This window comes from Amblyomma mixtum, chromosome 10, assembly GCF_055824585.1.
Source record: "Amblyomma mixtum isolate Tamu chromosome 10, ASM5582458v1, whole genome shotgun sequence".
Lineage (NCBI taxonomy): Eukaryota > Metazoa > Arthropoda > Arachnida > Ixodida > Ixodidae > Amblyomma > Amblyomma mixtum.
In genome coordinates, this window is record NC_143021.1 from 28964912 (window position 1) to 28984755 (window position 19844).

General features: G+C 44.1%; 1 protein-coding gene across 1 annotated transcript; it reads right to left on the reverse strand.

The window, feature by feature from the left end:
* Positions 1 to 1710: 1710 nt before the first annotated feature.
* LOC149325471 (uncharacterized) lies at positions 1711 to 9844 on the reverse strand. The gene is made up of 3 exons (XM_089564297.1): positions 9725 to 9844; positions 3505 to 3621; positions 1711 to 1863 (listed from the first exon to the last, which is right to left on the reverse strand). The coding sequence occupies exons 1-3, from the start codon at positions 9842 to 9844 to the stop codon at positions 1711 to 1713; spliced, it is 390 nt and encodes a 129-aa protein (XP_089420423.1).
* Between the last annotated feature and the right edge of the window lie 10000 nt (positions 9845 to 19844).

Here is a 19844-nt window from a genome sequence, read left to right on the forward strand (position 1 = left end):
TTTCACGGTACTATAATCTAAAACGGAGGTATTATGAGCTTTAATGTTGTAAAAACAAACCGGTGTCGCTGAAACCGGCCGTTTTTGCAAGAAAACAGCGGTACAAGGAGACATTCTTTTTGATGGAATTTTTGACGCAAGGTGACATCGCTGTTTCCGAACAGTGATCAAGGACCCGTTCCAGTAGTGTGTTCAGAAGTTTGAATCAAGCATCAGGAAAATTTTAAATCCATTTTACGAGAGAATAAACGTTTTTCTTTGTCCAATAAATAGCACCATATAAGTCCTGAGCCACAGAATCAATTTCTTCCAAAAATATAATTTCTGTGGTCTTGCCGTCAACTTCACTCTAAATTAGTTGCTTGGTTAGTTTATGACGTTTAACGTCACAAAGCGACTAAGGCTATGGGAGACGCCGTAGTGATGGCTCCGGAAATTTCAACCACCTGGGGTTCTTGCACGTGCACTGTCATCGCACAATACACGAGCCTCTGGAATTTCTCCTCCAAAGAAATTCAACCGCCGTGGCCGGGATCGAACCCGCGTCTTTCGGGTCAGCAGCCGAGCCCCATAACCACTTCGCCACCGCGGCGGGGCCTCTAAATTAGGATCTGGGTGAGAAGTTAACGTGCTGTCACTAGTTTATTTTGTAGCTTCCTGCAGTTGCGGATGAAAAGAGCAAGGAGCATAGGAAACCATTTATTTCCATAACTACAGCGCAAACGACAGGACAGATATGAAGAAGGGAACCACACAGCGCTGTGGTGCCCCTTCTTCATCTCTGTCCTGTCGTTTACGCTGTAGTTATGGATCATCGAAAACACCAACTCGCCCAACAAATGCTTTTGTCGAACTTCATTTCTCGTACAAAGGGCCTTTCTGTATGTGCAGCGCTGTGTGGTGTCCCTTCTACATTTCTGTCCTGTCATTTGCGCTGTAGTTATGGATCATCGAAAACACCAACTCGCCCAACAAATGATTTTGTCTATTTCCTTTTTGTAAATTTCTTGTGTTGATCAATGACATAAAGTTTATGCTATTATTTCATCACTCAAAATATCTTTGATTACAAAGATGGTCTACGTTCTAATTATTTATTTGTCAGCGATAAAATAACAACACAATGCATTTCGCATTGATAAGCACAAATTTAAAAAGGCACTAAACTTTCACTTATCCTGCTTGGTTTCGGCGACTTTTGGCTTCTTTGATAGTAGCGTTAGTTCTTCCTAATCTCATCTACACAGTTTGCAACGCTAGAGCTCTTATAGTGTTATTAACCTTATAACGAGGCGCTCAAGGCAGCCGTCGGGGCTTTTTAAAACTGTTCCTCGAGGCTCATCACTTTGTAGTGGTTCGTATTTTCACTCGTGAACAGAGAATTCAACTTCTGTGGTCACACAGCTTAACCAAGCTTAAGACCACTTTAAGCAAGGCTCAACGGTAGCACGAATATTATTGTATCGACGCACTCGCAGGACTGCAATTGATTACACGGCTTCGTCAACATTAAAAATCTCCTTTACTTCAACATTTAAGTTACAAAGGTATTTAAAGTATATTCATTGCGAAGAAACATTCCAAGACAAAAGAAGTAATCTCCTCCTGTGTATAGTGATGGCATTGTTGATCGTATGTTAAAAAATAGCGCAAAGAGCTGTTGTGTAAAGCCAATGGCCCCTTCATGACGCTGTTATCCACATTGCGCTGTTATCCGCCTTGCTGGTGGAAAAAAGTCTTGAAAGTTGCCACGCGTTCGAAAGGATTCGAAAGACACTGGCCGCTGAAGTCAGTGAGATGCACATTCAGCAGTAACCAAGTGAACTGGTTCCGTACGATGGGTGACCGCATGACATTTCTGGCCTGAAAGATGAAAATTTAATCGTGAAACAATCAACCCGTAAATACTGTGTCATTATTAACCCCATTTTTGCAGCAAATTCATAATAAAAAGATATTTGAATCATTTTGGGGCGATATATCCACACAAATAAAAGTAATTGGTCTTGCCTCTCGATTAATTACTCAATCACAAACAATACGAGTACTTCAGTGATGCTGTCCGGAGAACGAATAGAACGACTACGGTGAAAACTTATTTTCGAACATTTATTTTTAGTGACTTTTTGTGCCCATATTTTTGGCTGTCTTGTATCAAAAGACACCGTTCATAGTGAGAAATTTCTTTTAACAAATTCTTGTGGCTCGATTAAACTTTCGTCATGGCTGACTGGGCGGCATTGGATGTCGCGGTAAATCTGAACTGTTCGGTTTGATTCATCGATGTTTCTTTGTTGTGATGTATGTTTTGACGCCCCAAAAATCTGCGACAAATCTATGTATAAGTTAGCCCAATGTGCGTTCACCCATCGTCTATTCGTGCAAAGTGAGCCCCTCGCCATTCTAGTACATGCTTACGAGAATATCGCTAGAAGCCTCAACTCCGGACTGGAACAGGCGCCTTATTATGTCAAAAGCTATCCTTATCTTATATTAAGGCGAAAGCCTTCAATGCCTCATACTGTCGTTAGCAGCCGTGTCGGCAGCCGTGTTGGCAGATTTGTCCGCGATTCGGCGTCACTACGTTAAAAAAAACCTGCGTGGAGGCTGGGAGTCGAGCCCTTTTGAATTTCAAGCGCAGACACTACCACTCCGCCACGAAGGCTGAAGGATTGATCATGAATAAAGGCGCATCTAGTGAATGCATGGGTTTCATAAATAAAATAGAAAAGAAACAAAACTTAAAGTAATAAAATTAAAAAAAAAATAAAATTAAAGAAAAAATGAAAACAAAAAGAAATAAAATAAGAAAAGAAAGAGAGATGAAAATAAAAGGAAGAAAATAAAATATGAAACATAAAAAACAATCAAAATAAGAAATGAAACAAAAAAAATAAAATGAAAAGAATAAAATATGGGTTAAACAATAAAAGACAAACAGTGCGCCAGGAAACGCTTTCGCCTTGCAGCACTTTGGACAGCCAAAGTGCCCCCTGAATTTTTTCTTTTCTCTAGTAGTGCGAAATTATCGGCTATAATCAGAAGTGCTAAATCTGTGACTATAAGAAAATCAGCTTTGCTGGCAGTAATGAATAAGTGTACGCTATGTACTGTTTTCGCAAAAGTACGGAAATGCGGCCCTCTTTATGCTCGGAGTTGATATGGCGTCTTTTTTTTTCTAACGTCCCGCTTTGAATCCACGTTGTAGCCTGCCCACATAAGCTTCTCCGATTACACAACTCGTTATGCAACCATTTACATTACAATAGCATTATCTTGCACCATGCCGTGATTAACCTGAATTGACGTTGCAGTTAGTGCCTTGTGGATTTGCTGTCAGCATTACAGAGGGGCCGCTTAGGTAGCAAAATAAACTCCAACATAAGCCAGAAGAAGCCCTTCCTTGTTTATGGGCTGTAGACGCTCGCGGTAGACGCCAAACTACTGCTTTCAAATTATGGCATCCGCAAATACTGCTCCAAGATGAGAGTCAAACCCATATACCTTGGCAAGCATCGTTTGTGCAGTGTCGAAGACAAAAAGGGTTGTGTTCCCTCCAACAGCAGCGACGAAGCCCATGGCATTCTCCGGAAAGATTTCCACCGGCGTGACCTCGCACGCCTGGAAAACGATACAGTCAATGTGAGAACGCCTATCTTGATGACCGTAAGGGTTCATGACTGAGGCAACAGTTTTAGTTACGAGCACAGACCTTTGGGCTAGTTGGTTCATAATAGGCACGTACAAGCGCCGAAAAACACGAACAGAGAAGAGACTTGGACAACACGAGAAGCACTCGTGTTGTCCAAGTCTCTTCTCTGTCCGTGTTTTTTTGCGCTTGTACGTGTCTGCTAGTTACGAGATTGGTAGAGTACTAATTGCGAGGTTTGACTGAGTCGGAACAAGTTTCATCTCAGGCGGTAGTTTTTAAGGCGGAAGCCTTTAATGCGTCATCGTTGTAAGCAGGAGTTGTCGACAAATATGTCACGCTTTTCAATTGGTCGAAATGCTCGTGACGTCATAGTGCGCGAATTTCAAACGGGGCCAATTGTACTTTGGCTAGTAACCATGCAACCAATTAAAGAGATCGTATAGTGATGCTCCAAGTAGGTGGGACTGAGTTCAGTTAATTGATTACTTAACGAATTAGCCTAATTAACCTTTTTACTCAGACCAGATAAATAAATAAATTCAATTAGGAAATTGATCTAGTTGGGGAATCGAACCAGGGTCTCCGGTGTGTGAGACGAGCAGGCTAACCACGCCGCCATACCAGCTCGATGGTTCGGAATGAACAAAGGCGCGTCTAGTGAATATGGTATCTTTGTTCACTCTCATCTTCCTCCCTTCCCTTGCGGCGAGGTTCATGTGCCTACAGAGGTATGCCAGACAGATACATTTCCTTTCCTCAAAAACTAGTTTACCGACGAGTAAGGTGTAGAGCCGAATGGGCAATGGCGTTCTGTGGACTCCCTGGTAGCGTTGCAAGACGCTGTCGCGTTTCACTCTTAGAGGCGAAGCTTAACATCTCAAGCAGACATCAGTGACACAAGCAGCAACACCGCACTTAAGGCTTTCGTCTCACCGTACTTTAGGACAACAAAGTGCCCCCCTGAATTTTTACAGTGCCTTCTGCAGAAACTTATTGCCACCAGAACCGGCCGCCGCGAAAAGAAGCCGATGTATATTGAATGTGACTGTACTGGTAGATTTATGAGGTTTGAGAAATCGTGGCATTAGTGCACAGTTCGAACTAAGGAGAGTCTCTAAGGCTGTTGGTGCAGATTGAACCTAAATCATCCTTTACGATTAAGACTTTTCAAATCAGCGAGGCTTCACTGTGAAGGGCAGCAAGTTGGCTTCGTCTTTCTACATTACTTTCGCGCAAGAAGTCAGATAAATATTTAGTCTAGTTAAGGAAGCGAACAAATCAGTCATGAAAAATTATGCTCAATGAAGTAAGAGAAAGGGGCCAGTGCAACTGTGAAGTACAGGAATACAGTTTCGTTTCAAATATGGTAAAAACGCTGAATTAGAAACAATCGCTTGACCTTCGAAGTCAATTTCCCGTTCAGAAAAAGGGCATCATCGAAGAAGCCAGATTTGGGAGTGCGGGTCACTGTTATGAGTCTGTGAATGATGCCGTTCTCACTTTTTTTATGAGGCTTTAAAGTATGTTTTAGATAGAGCCCCAGAGCGATAATTGTAAGCAGCGCAAAAAAAGCTTCCTTGTAGCCTTTTTTCGTTTTTGTTTTCATTTATTCAAGACATTCTCGAAGAGAACTGCATTCGGGGACTCCAAAAAAGGCAGCAGACGGGGCCGCACACCACTTGACCGCTACGGACACACAGCCGAATGATGCAAAATGGATTCCGAAATTTTCTCGACAACAAAACTTTCGCCCCACTGAAATCAAATACCTGACTCCATAGCCTCACTTTAGAGGTCCGCGCTTAAAATTGTGTTGACGCTCAGTAGGAGTACTTCAAGCTATAGGTTGAATAAAGAGTTATTGAATATTTGGGAGAGCAATAATTCGAGTACATGTCTGTATCTTCAGCAGTGAAAGTAACGACACAGAGAGAAAACAGAAACCAAGCAAATCAGAACAGCTCTGGTAGTTTGACTTAACCGCTTCACCGAGGTGGTAATCTATTTCAGGTAGTCCGTTCAGTAAACACGCGCTTCTTTGTTGTGCGGGGAGGCAGGCTGGTAGTGCCAGCCTTGCAATATCAGCCTCCTTTCAGTGCCTTTTGATGCACTACTTTGTTCATTTTTTGTGTAGGGCCGCATGAACTGCGCCTTTGAGTGCAGCATTTCGTTTTTGGTTTTGTTTTTAGCACCTTTGCGTTGTTGTTAGCCTTTGCGTGCTACCCTGCATATTGTGTATAGGCCAGATATAGTGTATTGTGTATAGTGTATAGGCCAGATTTGTGTATCTGCAGTACCTATTTGTGTCTTGCAGTTTTTATCAGTGCTTTTGTATCAAACCCTTCCAAGTGGGCGGAGGGGGGGGGGGGGCGCTCTGACGGTACACAATAAACTTCTCTTTGTGCGCTATCACAAATCTTAGTTTTTGATTGGCGTATACTGTGAAGGAACGCTGCCTTGGTATTAAATCAGAGACCACGGATTTTAGAATCAAGATATTGTAACGACAATCAATGTTATGTTTATGACTTCACAAGCTCTTCGGTCAGCAACATGTCCCTGGAAAAAAACTTCGCATTACGATTTGTAAAGCGACTCTGAGCAACAGTGGAATTTGCCTCGTGTCAGTGGATTGCCGAGTTATAATCACGAAAACAATACTTCCCGCGACAACGGAGCCTTTACAAGCTAGAAAAATTTAGAAAATAAATATATGCAGCATCGCTGGATCTTCCCGCTAAAACCCGCAGAGCGTCAACACAATTTTAAGCGCGGACCTCTAAAGTGAGGCTATGGAGTCAGGTATTTGATTTCAGTGGGGCGAAAGTTTTGTTGTCGAGAAAATTTCGGAATCCATTTTGCTCGGCAATAATTGTGGGTCCTCCTTCCAGGAAAACATGAATATAGCGAAGAAGAGCCACCTAATAAAATTTTACTCTAGAGAAGAGTTGGATGGAGTTGTTTTTTAGGGTACCATAAAGCATATCTTGCCATTGTGCGAGTTGCTAAAGGTAGGTGTATGCTATTTACAGAAGTTTTAGGCGCCTCTCGCCGCACTCATGCTGCATCGCACTGAAGCGTTTTTCTCTCTGGTTCCGGCACCTAGTGTGTTGGCTGAGTTTCTGTGAGTCTGCAGTTCTACAGAGAGTTCTGCAGAGATCGCGGCCCGAAGTCGTCACCCTTAAACGCGCTAAGAGAACTCTTTGGTCATGAAGGGACGAGTGAACTCTGAAAATGACGGGAACGGTGCCCAGGCGCAGCACACCTGACTACGCCGCTCTTCATCACTTCCCCCAGCCGCCTTTGCGTCCTTAACGTCGGGCTATTGTTGATTTTTTTTTCTTTTGTGGTTAGGTGCACTTATTTGTTTTGTAGTTGTTCACAATGCCTCGCTCAGAGCATCCGTGTAGATCGGCTCGAAGTGCGGTCACCAGAAAAAGTTTGCGCAATGCGTGTGCTCGGTTGCCAATTTACGATGGACCCCTGTCGGCACGACGCCATCTGGAGCTGATGCCAGAGGATAATGGATGCACGTGATAAATACCGGCAGGCATTTCAGGGGACCGGCATGCGCGGCAGCGCAGAAATAATTATGTTCGGCATACCTGTATCCCAGAGCCTTTTGAGGGATACTTCAATAAAATCACCGCTTCCAGTTTACATCATGTGGACAGCGGCTGGCGCATATACTTTATTAGTGAAACATGGAAAAATCTTTTTTTACAAAGAAAGCAATTAGGCACATTTTTCGGTTTCGAGGTCCAAGAAACGGCTTTGACTTACCACGCGTGTCGAATATGTTTCATGAATGCACGTCATGCATGGCATCCTTTCCACGAGCTATTGCAACGCACCCACGTTGTGTTGTCTGAACAGTGACGTCAAGAGTTACTGCACTATAGTGACGTCAGGTGACAAGATGAACGAAATGCTATCCGTTATACGAAAGAATCATCGCGGAATCTCGCCTTAAACGGTGATACCTGCCTTGGGAGTTTATTTCGAACCAATTGTGCGTGTTTTACGTTGCTTATTTGGCGTTATAGTCCTGTATCAGTGGAAAAGTAGCTGTTTGCGTGCGTGAAGCCTACATCCTACAAACACCTCCAGTGAGTATACTCAATAAACCCATAGCTGAAATTCCCCTGCTACATACGAGAATCTACCCAACCATCTATTTCCACCCACCAAACTCAACCCAGCTGGGATCGTGAGCCGCCTGAAGCCTGCAACACTCTAACGTACAAACGACACGTAAACGAAATTCAAAGACGTAATAGGAAGTTAAGCTGTGTTAAATCAAATTTTCCAACGAAAACACATAATGTTGATGTCTTGCATCACATATCGAGATCATGTTTGCATTTTTTGCCTACCGAAGATGTTCTGCACCCTTAATCAACCACTTCTCTGCTCTTGATTCGCTTTTTTTCTACGCTGAAACCCGATGACACAATAGCTGTTGTTAAACCGAGAAGTTTCTCAGATCATTGCGGTGGCCTCGTGTACGAAAGCCTAAAGGGCATGAAACTGCGCAAGAACAAGCTTGCTGTCTCCTATTATTCTAGCGTCCACAAGCTGAAAGAAATATTGTCTGCGGAGTAAGGGCTTTAGTGAAGCGACTTCACTCAAGCACCAAACTTTAGCGTAAAGTAGTTCTCTTACAGCTGGCCAAAAGTAACAGCCATGCAGTTATATGATCTATCAAGCTTTAAAATACAATAATCTCTGCCAAATTTTGTCGTCTGAATATCTTTTTACTCTACTTCTCTCTTCAGACTCTTAGCGTATGTGAAAAAAAAACGAGCGTTGGTTGCAGGCACAGCATAGCAAATTTTCTGCTAAACCCAACAAAACCGGGAGCCGAATTCCACTCTATACACATCTACCCTATTTCATGCACATCATTTGAAGAAAAAATAACTGACGATAAGGAATAAATCTCATTTATTTAATTAAAAATAGTTTCATCACGGTTGCTATAATAGCGCGGAACGACATATTATATTACCGTAAAAAATATACCAGGGGTTTCAGGGTCAAATACTATCACAAATAGCCTTTCTGGGGTAAAAATATGGCTTTTGCTGCATAGTACTAAAAGCGCTGGTGGACACAAAAAAGCCGGTGAATTGTCTTAAGCAGTAAGCTGGTTAACAGCTTTCTGATAAATTTTCAACTGTGACATGTAGGCAAGTGCTTGCAATTAGAGATTTCTAGCTGGTCGTTAGTAATAGACATATCATTTTTTAGAATTTCAAAAGCACGATTAACCTCGCCGCTGTGGCTTGAAAAAATTTGGCTGCATTGTGCGAGAATACGTGTGTTTTCGAAAGCATGCGGGCAAAGCAACACCTCCAGTGCACGAAACTAGTTTATGGTTTATTGGGGTTTAACGTCCCAAAGCGGCTCAGGCTCTCAGGCACGCCGTAGTGAAGGGCTCCGGAAATTTCGACCACCCGGGGTTCTTTAACGTGCACTGACATCGCACAGCACACGAGCCTCTGGAATTTCGCCTCCATCAAAATTCGGCCGCCGCGGCCGGTGTCGAAGCCGCGTCTTTCGGGTCAGCAGCCGAGCACCGTAACCAAAGAGCCACCGCGGCGGGGCGCACGTAACTAGTCGAAAAAGTTAAGTTTTGTCGAGACAGCGCCAACGGTAATAGGTTTTTCGGAATTGTAAAAACTGAAGCTGCTATTACTATCCACCGGCTAGAAATATTTAATTGTATATAGGCGCGTAACTGTACAGGTTAAAACGTTAATGATTAAAAATTAGTCTCCCAGCTTACTGCGTAAGACGAATCACCAGCTTTCGGGCGTTCACCAACCCTGTGATATTATGGCGGAAAAACCATATTTTACCCCAAAAGGCTTTTTTTTCGTAAATTTTTGAATGTGTTAACTAAAACACCCGGTATGTGAAACGTCCGGCATACCGGGAACAATTTCTTTTAAACGATCGGAGATACCGCACACTTAGCCCACCACGCAAAGTGGCGGCGATCAACGACTGCTCGGCCTGCAGCTCACCACTGCGTACAGATAAACACAGGGAACACAGTTGTCGTACTTGTGACATGTCGCCGAGCAGCGCTCCCACGCATCGCTCGTAGATGGCGTCCAACACTCTGCCGTATCTGGCACGCATACTGTAGGCAACGACGCCCATTTGAAAGGCGAACGCGGCCATTAGATTGGGTCTTCTAACTGCTGCCTGGACCACGGCCAGCGCCTGCTCCTGAAGTTTGTAAAAGAGAAAAAAATTATGGTCAATTTCCTTAGATAGGCCAAAGGCGAAATGATCGCTTGCACGCCCAAATGGTGTTGTATAGGAAGCGAAACATTGCATGCAACTTACTCTTTGCGTTTGTGGTTTTTTCGTGTATGTGCTTGGGCGAGTACATCCGAAGCGCCCTGCCCAATAGCGCTTTCAAGATTATAAAATGTGATAAAAAAACCTTTCCGCAAGCACTGCGCGGTGCTTAGGTACGGCAAGCAAAAGATGTTACAGACAGCTGAAAATAAACTACTTCTAACTGCCCGCGACAAATCTACCTGTCCTGCAGCGCCTACCTCCACTGTGCAAAAAGAGAATCATTAGAAATTAGGTAACCGACTTCACAGTTTTTGTTATTCATATTTTTAGTACGCTAGAGCCATGTTGCTCGGGAAGAGCAAGTTTGATCGTAAGAGCCCCACCCCTAATGGTAACAACTGCCATTGCAGAGCAGTGGCGCATCGCTTAACCGCCGCACTAATGCAGCGATCTATGAATGTAAAGTCGAGAATTAGCAGTTCCGCATATATGGTTAATAAAAAATTAATGCTATCCTGTCATACCCAGAAGATGTACCTAAAGGGCCCCGCCAGTTTTTTGTTTTGCGAAACAGTTCAGCTAAATATATACTCAACGTGGCCGTGGAATGCAATTCACACACGACACGGATAGTTTGTTAAGATGTGAATTTGGAAGGTTTAAATAAAATGAAAAGTCCTGTCATATGAGTCACAATGACACAAAAACTTCAGTGGAAGTAAATAGAATGCCTGAGTTGAACCGCAGTTCACTTCACGCAGTATGAAAAACACGAGAATTGATAACTGACGCGTATAATGAGGCTAAATGCTAACGCCAGCTCACAAGTGTGGGCGGAATCGGCAGCAAACTTTGCCAGGCGCTGGTGGGCACGGAAATGCATTCCTGCTCGTTCGGCACGTCCACAGCGGCGGTGAGCAGCACGATGATGTCAGCGTCAGTAAGCCTGCGACGATGACGACATGTTGGGCTTCATGGGTTCACAATTTAGAACCAAGCATTTTGGCAGTACGCGGCAGGTACTGTGGCCGGACTTCGCAGCATAGGAAATTAAATGGCGGCGTCAGTTGTAAAGGGAGTCGTAAATAAGGGACGCACAGGTATTCTGCAGTTTCAGCAGCCACAGACAATCTTCATAGCGAATTCATAACGGCATACAGGAACTTCACGGTGGGAATCGGCGCCGTTTGCAGAGTAATGAAAATCCCATGGTTACGTGCCCTCCAGTTGCATTGTTATCCTGAGGGCTATTTAACATAACAACACGTTAGCAGCACTGAAAATTTCCTGTTGTGAGGCTACATAATTTATGTTGGCTTCAGAGCACAACAGTAAAGGCAGTCGGGAGGAGGGGGACTGTGCGGTATGTTTCAGCGAAGGTGTAAAACCGCTGTTCTTTCTTTAAAATGCATAATTTCGTAGCTTTTCATTAGCATGAACATGCTAAGCCACTGCTAATCTCTATGTGCAGAAGTAGCCGAGGGCCCTGTCACCGTTCTATTTGGGAAGTTGTTTTTGTGGCTTTGGACTTGTTACCATATACGCCGGTTTACCAGGATACATAAAAATGCATACTCTAATAGAATATTAGACACCCTGCACTCCACTCAACTGACGTAGACGGCGAGCTTTCGAAAAGGCCAAATTACGATACAGGATAATAGCATCATCGCTCAGATAGCGCAATGCCTAAGATATCTGAAGAAATTCTATATATAGCAGTCGCACTTAAAAAAATACAATTCATTCCCGGCATCTATAGGTGTTAGCTTTTGCATCCCCCTCCTCCCTGTTCATTTATATTTTATTGGCTTAAGCATGTGATGGACATTTTGGAGACGGAACGCAGTCGCATTGATATGTACTTTCGCTTTTGTTCCCATAATAAGGGAGCAGTAAAATGAGGAAGTGAGGTTATGCTGTACCGAAGCGTGGCGAGGCGCGGAAAATGAATTGCATTGCCTAATGGACGAAAAAATTGCGCAGGCAGAGCAGAGCTCTAGCGCCACTCATGAACACGTAGAAAATTCATCATCATCATCCTGACTACACCCACTGTAAGGCAAAGGCCTCTCCCATGTCTCTCCAATTAACCCTGTCCTTTGTCAGTTGCCGCCACTGTATCCCCGCAAACTTCTTAATCTCATCCGCCCACCTAACTTTCTGCCGTCCCCCTGCTACGTTTGCTTTCTCTTGGAATCCGCTCCGTTACCCTTAAGGACCAGCGGTTATCTTGCCTTCGCCTTACATGCCCTGCCCAGGCCCATTTCTTCCTCTTGATTGCAACTAAGATGTCATTAATCCCCGCGTTTGTTCCCTCACCCACTCCGCCATTTTCCGATCTCTTAACGTTACACCTATCATTTTCACTTCCATAGCTCGCTGCGTTGTTCTTAACTTAAGCTGAACCCTCTTTGTTAGCCTCCACGTTTCTGCCCCATAGGTGAGTACCGGTAGGATACAGCTGTTGTGTACTTTTCTCTTCAGAGATATTGGTAAGTTATCATTCATGATCTGAGAGAACCTGCTATATGCGCTCCACCCCTTTCTTATTCTTCTAGTTATTTCCCTGTCATGATCTGGATCAGCTGACACTCACTGCCCTAAGTAGACGTATTCGCTTACTACTTCATGCACCTCGCTAGCCATTTCGAGCTGCTGTTCCCTTACTAGGCTGTTGAACATTACTTTGGTTTTCTGCATGTTAATTCTTAGCCCCACCGTTCTGCATAGAGCACTGACTAGGGAAGAGGCTGTAGGATGGCGTAGGCTACAGACGAACACTTTTCCTAACCTGTACATATACAGCAAAATGTCACCAACGCAATTCAGATCAGACTGTCCCTGGTGCGGCGGTACACCTACACTCTATCACATTACCTGGGAGTGCGAAAGAAACATAGCATTCCACAATTATCAACCACCGAGTGAGGAGCAATGGGAGAGCTGTCTCTCCAGCAGCGAGCTCGAGGTCCAGAGGGCCTTGGTACAGCACGCTGTTGAAGCGGCACGACTCAGTGGAGCCCTGGACTGAGGGCCCACCCTTGCTCGAAGACTCAAGTCGCCAGCGCCCAAGCAGGACGACCAAGAAGTCTTCATCTCCGCGAATCTCTTGAAAGAGCAATAAAAGTTTTCTCTCTCTCTCTCTCTCTCTGCTCTGCCTGTCTAACTGATTGATCATTGTCACTGAGAGCGGAGGTTTTATAAGCTAGAACAGGCCACAAAACGGAACGTTGGTGTCGCTAACTGTGGCCATTTGTCGTAGAGTACGATACAGCTTAAGTTTGCAGTGAAGCAACGCCCACATTCCGGACCGCCGAACGAAATTCTTCTATGACAAAAACTTGACCAATGCTAAAGCTTTTTTTGTTACCTAAACAAGAAAGTAACCACAACATGATGTTATTATCTCAAAAATATCGAAGAGTCTAGCTTGTTTAATGTAGTCAGTGGCTAAAAAGCTTATTTTATTGATGGCAGTAACTAGTCAGCTCAAGAATACAGACTCTGAGGACTGTGGACATTGTTACTAATCGCAGTTTTTTTATTGTATCCTACTATATTAATTTTACTCAGTCGACACAGTTTTCTGATGCTGATGACAATCAACCCAACGCTGTAAGTCTGCTGTCCATATTGGTCACGTGCTCTGCAAGCCATGCCGTTTTCGGAACATTTTCATGGCTACCAGGATTGCTTTCCAGTTTTCAATTAAAGTGCATGCAGCCTATACATCTTCACCCCTTGAAAGTACTGAATACAGCAAGCATTTCAAAAAGCAAGGAAACTACAGAACTGGTAGCACGAACAACCTACCGCATTTAACAGCTATAATCTATGAATACCAGAAATCTGATTTGGCTCTTATGTGCTTTTACCACCAAACTTACTGGAGAATTCCCGTGATTGTGTCCTCGATGCTCTTCCACGAGTCGCGGTGGTCGTAGTGGAATGTGCCAACGCCCATAACTATTTTCCTTGTTTGGTCTCCTCCTCTTATGGCATGCAGAACCTAAACAAAATAAATCGGCATCATTTATCTAATAAATCAAGCTATTCAAGTCCGTCGTCTGGAACCAGTCAATCAAACCTTTCTTGTACTCCTCCTCAGAAGAGAGCGAAAGTACCTTTTACATCGTGCAAATTTAGAAGTCACGAATTTTTCCCTCTCTCTCTCGTTGATGTTGTTCTCCTGATGTTGATGTGGAGTCGTAGAGAGTGGGTCTCCTGAGTGACCCTGGGGACGTACTTCGCTACTGGTGAGATCAGACAGGTGTGCAGGTCTTCGGATGATAAGGCACTTGGAAGGCTTCCATCAAGAAATTATTTAATACAAATGTACACGCAACTGATTTACATATGCCGAGAAGATTTCGGCCTCCCCGCTTCAACTAAACGTAAAACCTCAAAACTTCCACGACTCCGGACCACCGCTGGCCACCACACGGCCAGCCCCGGGACCACCACCGGCCACACACGACCGATCTGTCCGGCTGCCACACACCCAACCTCCGCTCTCTCCTTCGCGTGCACCCATCTCGTTACATTCCAGCCAAAAACTACATCCTCAGCCAATAGACAATCCTCCCGCCAAAACTCACTCTTTAGCCAATAGATGACTTTCCCGCCATCGTTTAGACGAAAGATGTCAAAGTAAAAAAAAGACAAGTACACACTACAAAACACACGCCTCGCTGTAAGCCGCCGTGGCTAACTAGAAGCTATTAGAAGAAGAAGAAACGAACGCAATTTAAAACACACGCTCCACTGTTAGCCGCTCTGGCCAGCTAGCGGGAACGAAAACAAGCACAGCGCCAGTCCACCCCAGCCGTCCTGTCGTCGTTTCGTGTTTCGAACCGACTTCCGAGAAGAAACCATTCCCCACTCGCTGGGGCCGAGAAGCACGACACTCGCACGCGACGCAGTTTTCAGTCTTTCCCCTTTTGTCACAGCGCATTCCCCTGCTCTCCTTCGGCGGCACTCCTCACACTTTACCACGACGCACGCTAGTTGCGGCGTGACAGTAGACGTCTTTCGTTTTTAGCTTTTTAAGAGAAGCAGGTTTTGTCGAGAAGCTCGAAGTTCAGACCCACTGCTACACTCGATTTTTTGATACACCTTAGAATCGTCATGCCTGAGAAGAAGGCTGAGGTCGTTATTTCAAAGCTAGCGAGCTTCCAGATCCTTGCCCTGCCAAGGATGACCGCTATTGTTACCCGACCTTCTTTAAAGATTACACTGTTAGGCAACTCTAAAATTTCTTCTATTTGTCATCACTAGGTAACACATCTAACTTTTGCCCGTCTACAGCGCGGTTGTTTTTCGTACATTTGGATGAAATTTCTGAGGAAGCCATTATACCTTGATCTTGACGCATGAAAGCCTTCGCTGCTTATGCGCCAGTAAACCCAAAAGAACACACTTTCTCTGTTGATTTCTGAGCGTTTCCATTAATTGATGTACTGATTCGAACAACCGTTTTGGTGTTAGCGTTGTGGATTATACTTTTACGGAACCACGGGAACCTTGACTTAACTGTGATTGAAATTACTGTGGTACTGTCTATAAATTTAACAAAGTATGCTTCTTAAATCCTCAGTGCACGTTTGGAAAGGCCTATAGATACGTAGCGCAGAGCATAGAGAATGGCCACCGATAAAAACTGTTGCACCTCCACCTGCAAAAGTGAGTGTTCTTAACGAGTGTTCTTAACGAAACACCTAAGAGATGAGAAAAGTACCTTGATTAAAACTGAGGTAGCCAGCTTTTTATTATCTGTGAAAATGGTTTATCAGCACCTTTACTCAAGCCAGGCAAGCGTTGAGCAAGCAATGTTGACAGTGTAGAAGGTTTACTCGTCATGATTGAAAAATGCATTTGAAAAGGCTTGGACACATTTGTCCTAGCGAGGTCCGCTGTAATATTTCCACAATGCCAAAAGCTTTTTGGGATCGCAATACGCAGTGATTGCCCTGTACACCGCTGGTAAATAAATGTCAGTTCACCGCGGAAGCCAGAAGCGTGAGGATCGAAGAGGGCTACAGCGCACACCTCTGAGACTTTTCAAAGTTCAATGAAACTCTCCTTTATCCCTTCCTTTACTGCTTGGTTCGAGTGTCCACCGAGAAATGTTAGACAGTTACAGCGGCATTTCTTTCCCAAAAACCAATTTCCAATTTTCATTTCACTAGAACCAGTAAAATTTTGAGGCCCGCCTACCCACCATCTTCACTATGTTATAAACTGATTGTCAATTGTCAGCTTAGCTATAAACCTTGCAATTAAATTGAACAGGTTTATTTTCACTTTTTCTGCTAGGCGAATTTTTTAAATTACCCCTTATTTTTTTCGTTAGTGAGGTAGAATGGGCTTGTATGCTTTATTTTTAATCATTTTATTGAAGCCCACCATATTGAAGGAAGGTATATCACTTGTACTAATATTTTATTCCATTCTTCACTCCCATGATAGTGTCGTATGACATTTCTATCGGAAAGTGTCGTCCATTCGTATGCGAATAGCTCTATTACTACTGCCAAGAGGTGGTGGTCGGTTGAAATGAAACCTAAACATTGAATGGGCGGTGAAAGCTGTCGCCATCAGTGCCGCTGGAGCCAGGCGCTGCCCTCGGCAGCTTCTGAAAAACGGATCTCGGAAAAGCAGGAGTTGTAAAGTTGGCTCACCATGAGGACATCTGGCAACGTTGAAGCTAGGAACGCTAGTCGATTGGCACTTCCGTAGATGTTCATTATGGCCAAGTGCTTCATCGACGGCGGTAGGCCCCGCAGATTCTGCTGCGTTGTCTGGTTCTCAAAAGATTTCTTGTCTGCGTATCTGCGGAGGTGACAAAGTGCGCTGAGGACACTGGAGGAGACTCTTCAAGAGCGTTTTCGGCGCAGCAGTAGGAGCAGCTGGTACCACGGGAAAAGTAGACGCAGTGTGTACGACTTGGGTGTGCTTGGCCGTGATGTTAAATAGCCGGTGACGGCGGATGATGGTGCAGATATACCGGGTGTTTTTTTTTAGAAGGTCCAAAATTTTTAAAGAAAGGTAAATACCTTTAGATTTATTTTAACACTGGGGCTATACTGGAGGCTACGGTGGACGCCAGGTAAGAGGCGTACTTGTTTAATTAGTTCGCTGATTAGCTGAATACGTTAATTAAGTTTTATAATTTTTATTTTAGGGGATATGTTGTATTAGCAGAATTGGAGATCGTCTTCCAAGCAGTCCCGCCAAGAAAAAAAATTTTCATGAAAAAAATTTTTGCGCGCGTTACGAAGCGAGAAAAAGTCACCCTGGTAGGCAGCTTCACACTGTAACAGAGCATCTGTGAGAGACTGTGACGTAGCTCGCTCCGCCCTGCGCTTTGTGTCAGTGCGTTTTTGTTCCAACGCGGCATTCCGTGAGGAAGCGGAGCAAAGCGAAACAAGCAGCGATAGCGCAGGCCACCCGTCCGGGCTTCAGGTGATTTCAGCCATGTGACGCAAAGCGCAGGGCGGAGCGAATTACGTCAGAGGCGCTCCCCGCCGCTGAGTTACGGTGTGAAGGTACCTACCAGGGTGATTTTTTCGCGCCTCGTACCATGCGTGAAAAATTCTTAATTGAAATTGTTATTTCTCGGTTTGACTGTTTGGAGGACGATCTCCAATTCTAGGAATACAACTTAACACCTAAAATAAAAATTAGAAAAATTTATTAACATATTTAGTTAATCAGCGAACTAATTAAAGCAGTTTTCCTCTTGCCTGGCGCCCGCCGTAGCCTGCAGTATAGCCCCAGTGCTAAAATAAATCTAAAGCAATTTGCCTTTTTTTTTAATTTTGGATCTTCTAAAAAAAACACCCGGTATAAGATAGATATATGGGAATGAAGAGAAGCATTCGCTCTAAACATACAGACGAACGCCCTGAAGGCGTGGAGTTCGCGGCAGGCGGCTCTTTCTAAGGGCGAAAAGTAGGCTCAGCGCCTATACGGATACATGAAAGCAAAATTTTTCAAAGCAGTTTTCAGGTTTCGTAGTGCATCTATGATGTCGTCGGCTTGTGAAGAACAACCAGATTCATTCTGGAACGGGTTTTGAAAGCATCTAGCGTTTGTTCGAAAGCGATGCACATTTGAAACACCTGCGCATGGTAATGACTCGCGGCTGGGGTAGCAGAGTGGGAGCACGGCCCATAGAAGCACATGTATGCAAAACTTAGAAATAATTTCTTCGTTTCACAGAATACTCATGGAGACGGCTGTTTGTCAATAGTTGGTAAAAAGAGTGTAACAATGTACGCTACCTTATTTTGAAGCGCATCTTTTAAAACTACAAGAAAAACATGTGTTGTGAAGGCGGCCATTGCACAAAAAGCGCTCATCCGCTGGGTGTTTACTCGAATCGCACAAGCTTGTTGTGTAGTCCGACATGCTGCCTCATCGGCTAGGTTTCCTTGCAAGTACTTCCGTTAAAATTCGACAATCTAGATATATTTACAATGAAGGCAGTCCTCAAACAGTATTATAAAGGAACTGCGCAAAGTACCGAATAACTAATGCCGTAATTAAACTCGTAGGTGGCGCTGGCGGATGCCGCAGCCGGAGTCGATCGGTGTGTCGTCAGGGGCGCCGTCTTCCACAGTGCGTGGCTCTCTTTCGCGCGCTTGCCATGGCGTTTGAGAACTACTTTTTCAGATAATGCTCTCAAGGCGGTCTAGTTTGAACTGCTTGATTAGTGAGCAAACGTAGCGCGCGCGGCAGCATGTCGGCCTACATGAGAACCTTGCGCTGTTCGGGGAAACAACCAGCTGATAAAGCGCCTTTTGGAGTGTGTCCGGCTTCACTTCAAACATTTCTGGTGGCGTTTCACAAAGATTGCTTCGAAAGGACACAGCATGCTTCTCAATTTTCATGGTTTAAAAATACATCGTCTTCAAATTGACGGTTCAGACTTGCAGAATTTGCTTTAGGATGATCTTTGTTGTTCTCCACGGAAAGAGGACATCAAAGGTGCACCGTGAACTCAGAAAATTGATTTGAAAATGTTTCGAATTTTCTATGGGCGCTAAGCCTATTTTTAACCGCCCAAAATTTCCCCCAGTTGTCTCAACCCGTGACAGCAGCGCCACCACATCTTGCTTACGTCACAGGTTGGTGTTGGTCTATATGCACACAGGTCCATATGCACACAGGTGTATGTGAACACAGGCAGTAACTCGTCAGTACGCATGGTTTATGAATGAATGTGTTCCTTGAAATACATACCTACCGCCCTGTTCCAAAATGCGACAGCACTAAAATGCTGAGTCGTGCTGTGCTGCAGAATAACTGAGTCATGACTACGCAAACTTTGTCAACACTCTACACAACTTAACTTTCGTTAGTTCTAAATGCTGAGTCGTGCTGCGTTGCCGAATAATTTTGAATTATGAGTGATGACTGTAACTACAAGTAATGACTGTGCACAATTTGCAGAGTCTACACGTCTTGCCTTACGTTACTTGTAAAGTGCTGAGTCATGCTACATTGCAGAACGAGTGAGTCATGAGTCACGACTCTGAATGCGAACCATGACTACACATATTTTGTTCAAATTCTGTATACATTATCTTACGTTACATGTAAAGCACTGAGTCCTTCTGTGTTGCAAAATGATTATGAGTCATGAATACAAATGCGCTTCATGACTACGCATCCTTTGTACAAGCTCTATACACCTTTCGTTAGGTTACTTGTAAGTGCTCAGTCATGATGACTACCAGAATAACTACGAATCATGACTCTGCGGGGCAATAATTTCATTGCTCATAGTCCATTACATATCACCATTCATTACTATACATGTTTGCTTACGTGTGCTGTGACATTTTAGAACGGCACTCTGAGATAT

Coding starts and splice junctions, on each gene's coding strand:
- LOC149325471 (XM_089564297.1), bottom strand. CDS start 9,844: ATGGCCGCGTTCGCCTTTCAAATGGGCGTCGTTGCCTACAGTATGCGT. Junction 3,622..9,724: donor TGCTCGGCGACATGTCACAA/GTACGACAACTG, acceptor ATCGTTTTCCAG/GCGTGCGAGGTCACGCCGGT. Junction 1,864..3,504: donor CACAAACGATGCTTGCCAAG/GTATATGGGTTT, acceptor TTCATCTTTCAG/GCCAGAAATGTCATGCGGTC.